This window comes from Engystomops pustulosus, chromosome 1 (assembly GCF_040894005.1).
Source record: "Engystomops pustulosus chromosome 1, aEngPut4.maternal, whole genome shotgun sequence".
In the NCBI taxonomy this organism is placed as follows: domain Eukaryota; kingdom Metazoa; phylum Chordata; class Amphibia; order Anura; family Leptodactylidae; genus Engystomops; species Engystomops pustulosus.
Window position 1 is genome coordinate 242143443 of NC_092411.1, and position 6498 is coordinate 242149940.

The 6498-nt window shown below is 36.8% G+C and overlaps 1 protein-coding gene across 1 annotated transcript in view; it reads left to right on the forward strand.

The window, feature by feature from the left end:
- The window catches only part of MTNR1A (melatonin receptor 1A), a 109029-nt gene extending 102909 nt beyond the window's left edge, over positions 1–6120 (forward strand). Inside the window, exon 2 of the mRNA XM_072122591.1 lies at positions 2211–6120. Within this exon, the coding sequence (XP_071978692.1) occupies positions 2211–3079 (869 nt within the window). The 3' untranslated portion in view covers positions 3080–6120. The remainder of the gene's footprint in view (positions 1–2210) is intronic.
- Positions 6121–6498: the final 378 nt, after the last annotated feature.

Consider the following 6498-nt stretch of genomic DNA (forward strand, 5'->3'; position numbering starts at 1 on the left):
TTTGAAATATATATTAAAAACTGTTAAGTAAAATATTACAAACTGTAATGATTAAAGAAAAAAAAAAACCTTTGGAGTTTTCCTTACAATTTTGCCTTGTGCTAATGATGTCTGGAGTAATGCATATTTAATCTTATGAAGAGCACCGTGCATATTTTACAAGACATATAAAACTATCAAGAGACCTAAACAAGGGAACAACTTGTAGCCTACAAATGATTTGATGGCCCCCAAAATGTGTTTCTTGAATTATTCATGCTATGTGTTTGAGAAAATTATAGCATATACAAAGTGCAATACATGTCTCCTAACTGTTCTGTAAAACCTTGGACAATAACTTTGGTAACAACGGATGCCCTAAAAAAACACATTTTTAAAATTTTTTGACCATGACTATATTTTAATTTCCAAATGGGGTCTTATAATTTTGACAACTGGTACAACCACCATCAGTTGCTGTGGGCATTTGGTATGTTAAGTCTGTGAAAGTAGACGGCTCAGGACAATTGGGCTCATTTACTAACTGCACTTTGGTCAAATAGTCTGCCGATTTCTGATCCGGGCCGCATTTAGTGGAGGATTTTGGCGCAGGGGGGGGCAGACTGATTTGTACTAAGAGCGGGATTTAACTTTGAAATTGTGTCGCAAGCCAAGCACTTAAATGCACCGGGAAGAAGATGGTGAACTCCGGCGGACCTGAGCGTGGAAGCGACACATGCAGGATATCAGGCGCACAATTTACGTAAATCGTGGCAGAGTTCATCTTCATCGAGAATTCCAGATCAGGGATCGCGCAGGTGCCGTATAAGTAAATGTGCCCCAATGTGTTGTAACCATCAGGGAGCTGGTTGTTGGGACAAAACCAATTGTATTGATTACCTATCCTAACTTTTTCACTCATATTCACTTTAATGGTTCTGTGCTTCACACAGGCTAATGAATGAGACAAAAACTTTAAGTCTGCTTACATCAGAACCCATGAATTTGCAGGTGGGTGGTGGTAGGTTGGTGTTGAGGGAGCCTTAATCAAATTCTTACATTAAAACCTATGAACATGTAGCCATGCCCCTAAGACTGACATATGTTGAAGAGAAGGATCATCATACAAGGGGACTATCGCTTGCCCCCATACAGAAAGGAGCCCACTAACTCCAAACACAATACAGGCAGTCCCTGACTTGAAAACACCCAACTTACAGATGGCCCCTCATTACAGACAGACTTCTCTGCCCACTATGACCTCTGGTGAAGCTTTCTGGATGCTTAGTTTAGTCCCAGGATGCAGGGACCCTCTGCAAGGTGTCTGTAATAAAGCTTTCTCGATAATCCTTGTTGCTTTGACAGCAAAAAAATGGAAAATCCAATTGTCATCGGGAAAAGATACATTTTGTCTGGAGTTACATTTATAAAATATACCTGTTCTGACTTGCATACAAATTTAACTTAAGAACAAACCTAAAGAACCTATCTTGCAACTTTGGGACTTCCTTTACTATCATTTGTTTTTGTTTTTTTACAAACCGTGTATGAGGAAGGTCTGCTAAGACCAAAACATTAATGTGTATTGTTGCTCAATAATCTGAAGAGCATATCAAGAAATCTTGATATAATGCATAATTGTCTAGGTGGGACCACTAAAACCCTTATAGGAACGCTGTGAGATTCTCTAACCCCACATATTTTAGACTTTAGGGAACTTCATTTATTTAATTGGCTTATTATGTGCTTAGTTGTTATTTATTATAATTTTTTTTTTCTAATTGATGTTTTCATTTTATGATTTGAATCACATGCATTGATTTACTTAAGATCTGGAGGGCCAATCTAAGCAGTAGGTGGTCAACAGAGTTGCAGTAGGAATGGACCAAACAACATGCTACAATCAGCCAATGCTTTGGCAAAACCAGAAATATTTGCAAAAGGTAATGCCTTTTGTATAGATTACCGTAACTTATTCTCTGTAGCCCAACAGGGGAAAATAATAAGACAATTAAAATCCCATTATGAAGAATTATTGAACTGTTTGATAAATTGAGACGGAATACGGGTGTCTATAAAGTTAGAATATTTTATCAAAAATACTTTGTAAATCACGTAAATTATGGAGATTCTTACCAAGATCTGATATTGAAATTCTTCTTCTGTTTCTTCTTATTATGATAACTTATGTCTTGATATTTTTCTAAGTGTACATTTTCTTTCTTTTCCAGGAAATATATTTGTCGTGAGCCTAGCTGTGGCAGATTTGGTGGTGGCCATTTACCCATATCCCTTGGTAGTGACATCAATATTTCGAAAAGGATGGAATCTTGGATATCTGCATTGCCAAATTAGTGGATTCTTGATGGGAATAAGCGTAATAGGATCTATATTCAACATTGCTGGGGTCGCAATCAACCGATATTGCTACATTTGTCATAGCCTCAAATATGACAAGTTGTACAGTGACAAAAATTCATTATTCTACGTAATTCTAATTTGGGTGCTAACGTTCATTGCCATTGTGCCAAATTTATTTGTTGGATCATTACAATATGATCCTCGGATCTACTCCTGTACATTTTCACAGTCTGTTAGTTCGGCATACACCATAGCAGTGGTGTTTTTCCATTTTATACTCCCAATAACCATAGTGACTTTTTGCTACTTACGTATATGGATCTTGGTTATTCAAGTGAGACGAAGGGTGAAACCAGACAACAAGCCCAAGCTGAAACCTCATGACTTCAGAAACTTTTTGACAATGTTTGTGGTATTTGTGTTATTTGCAGTCTGCTGGGCTCCTTTGAACTTCATCGGCTTGGCTGTTGCTGTGAACCCAGACACAATTTTACCTAGGATCCCAGAATGGTTGTTTGTCGGCAGTTATTACATGGCATATTTCAACAGTTGCCTTAACGCTATCATCTATGGTCTCCTGAACCAGAACTTCAGGAGAGAATACAAGAGGATAATCATATCTATTTGTACTGCAAAGATATTCTTTCAAGAAAGTTCTAATGATGGAGTGGAGAAGATAAAAAGCAAACCATCACCAATGTTAACAAACAACAATCAAGTCAAGGTTGACTCGGTATAATGCCCCTTTCACACATAAGCGTGAAATGGCAGTCATCGTCCGCTAAAGCGTGGTACAGTACAGTGTCACTGTACTGTGCCGTCACCTGAAAAAAGATAGATCATGCTCTATCTGTTGCAGTATGTATGGCCTGGCAGCATGTCTAGCTATGGAGAGGGGAGGGGTAAAGAGAGGAGCACTCCCCCCTCCCCTTCTGTAGCCGAACATATGCTACGCCTGGCTGAAAGCAGCCTAAACTTGGATTGTACATGTGCATATAAATATTATTAAATGGGAACTCCACATTATTTTAATCAAGGACCGGACTTATCTAACCTCGTATGGGCCTGTCCTTATGAAGTCTGTCACTGTCAGTGTTACTTGGATAATGGCATTGTGTGCAATGATCATCCTCATTCCCCTACAAAGTGACTCTCAATTTTAGTTTATTCATACATTTCTGTGAATGTTAATGCAAAGAAAAGTACCTCTAAAATTATTTAAAGGGAAATGCAAGTATTTACCAAAACTTTACACTGAACTTAAACTGTAAGGTGTCTGGAATTAAGTTTAATTGATAGTCCTTGTTCCCCTGATAGAAAAAATTTTTTGAAAATCCAATTGTCATTGGGAAAAGAACATTTTGATTGGAGCTACAATTATAAAATATACAGTGGATATGGAAATTATTCAGACTCCTTTCAATTTTTTCACTCTTTGTTTCTTTGCAGCCAAGTATTAAGACCCTTTACTGTGACAACTCACATGCTTGAGATGGTTCTACTTCATTGTCTACATTTCTGTTTGTTTTCCTTCCTGATGGGGTGCAGAGTGTACATTAATGAGCAAAAAAAGAACTTTTTTGACTTTACTAATTGGCTACAATGAAACATTTGTGTTTTTTGAGTGAAAAATTTAAAGGGGTCTGAATACTTTCCATACCGACTATACCTGTTCAGACTTACTGGTCTAATTAGTGTAGAGAAAAATATATGGGGACTGAACAACAAGTGCATACTTTACATTACTTTAGGGTAATGTAGAACCAAAGCAGTCCTAAGAGAATGTCTGTGTCTAGACTAATCTATCACTGGTCAGAAACGTTTTGCAATACAGTATATTAAAACAGATAAATACAGTCACTCCCTGGGTTACAAACAAGATATGTTCTATAATTGTAGTTCCAGCCAAATATTTTTGGATTTTGAAAATTTTCGATTGTCAAGGGAACAAGGATTAACAATAAAGCCTTATTGGAGACAACTTTGATAATTGATATGTTTATCATTGCAACCTGGGGCCAAAGTTTAGTGAAACTACCTGGGGGCACAGTGGTCAAAGATGTCCGCCTGTAAGGCCCCTTCTACACTCGTGAGTGTGATGCAATGAACTCGTATCACACTCGCAACGTGTGCTTCTCAGCTCGGTCGGTCCGAACGCTGCAAACAGGAACTGAACTGACATGCTGAGTTCAGTTACGGTTATCAGCATTCGGGACGTGCGATCTGAGAAGCACATGTTGCGAGTGTGATGCGAGTTAATCGCATCACATTTGCGAGTGTAGAAGGGGCCTAACTAGGAGTCATCTGTATGTCGGGCGTTCTTAAGTCAGGGTTTGCCTGTACACTTACACATAGATCGCCTTTTTACTCCAAGTAGTAAAAAGTCTATCGTACCTGAGGCAATACTCAATTTTTTCAAAAGTTTAAATGAAAATATATTAAGCACACAGAAGGTCATGTTGACTTTTTCTAATATATTTTCTAGGAGTTCTCATTTAACAAATATTTTAGAAATCTAAAGTTTTACAAAGTGTCCCTTGGCATGAACAGCCAGTAAACCAATCTATCATGATGCAATACTATACCTCCAATAAAGGATTCAGGGCACGTTAATAGATGTCTGTATATCTAATTTCTGTGTTATAGTTATGAATTTATCAGTTTACTATTATTATACAAAAATTGAAATGTATATTTAACTTCATATAGTTCTATATTCATACATTTAGTTATTTATACACAACTATGGACACAAACACAGATGTACACTATCTATGTGTCGAGGTGTATTCCTTAAGGACACTGTGATTCTTCTTCCATTAGCGCCATTGAACTATTTAGCCATTGTCAATGTGTAAGCTACAAGGGCTACATCTGTGTGTGTGTTCAGAATATTATATGTGTGAACTGTCCTGTATCAAACCAGTAGAATGTACTGAACAAAATGCTGGTCTAACGCTAAGCCATGAGTATTTATACTAAATTTACATTAACCAAAGTATAATCTAGATAACTACTCTGCACTTGAGACAAAGTAGGAATCTGGGACTGGAAGAACAATTATTTTCTTATGTGTATTGTTATCAATGTTTCACGAAAAGGAATATCTAAACACTACAACACTGATTGTTGAAATGTATTGACTGTATATATGATGTTTTTCTTTCCACAGAGGCCTAACCACTGCTTATATAAACTTTTCAGACTTTGCACTTTATCTGCTTGGACATATTTTACATAGATACTTGAAATACAGGAATCAGATTTTTGCAGCTATGGAAAGCTGCAATGAAAACCATCTTCAATATACTGTAGGTGCGAGAGACAGGAGATTTTGGACTGCATGCCAATACATTGCCAAGGATCTTACTAGTAATAACTGTTTACATGTAACAATCAGACAATACTGTGTAAATAGACTACAATCATGTCGATCATGGAGAATGGTTGTCCTCTGTCTTTTTTTTTTTTTAATCATGTCAGGTCTTTATCATTAGTGCTCAGAATTTGCTTTTCTTGCATTTAAACTCTAGAATCCCTGCTGTCGGACTGAGTGTTTAAGTTGTTGATGTTATGTTTTGTGTCTTTTTGCCTTATTTGGGAAAAGATGTTATTCTATATTGTCAAGATTTTGGCAGGTTAATATTGACTTGTCTTCATAGACTTAAATGTTCACTTTCTATTTGGATCAATGTGGAGATTTTTAAGTTGTTTTGATCATTATTTTTATCAAGTGCTGCCATGTATTTTAGAATGCTTTTATGCAATAAAATGCTCTATCATGCGAAAAGCTGTCTCATTACTTTCATTATATAAATTGAGAATAAAAAAATAATCATACTTGTACTATTTGCTAGTCTGCTCTTTCATTATTTGTACACTAATTTTACCTATACATTTTTGTTAGAGTACAGTACAGGCAGTCCCCTACTTAAGAACACCCTACTTACAGACAACCCCTAGTTAACGATTGGCCCCTCTGCCCACCGAGAAGTCTGGTGAAGCTCTGTGGATGCTTTACTAAAGTCCCAGATTGCAATGATCAGCTGTAAAGTGTCTGTAATGAAGTTTTATTGATAATCCTTGGTCCCATTACAGCCCAAAATTTTGAAACTCCAATTGTCACTGGGGCTAAAAAATTTTTTGTCTGGAGTTACA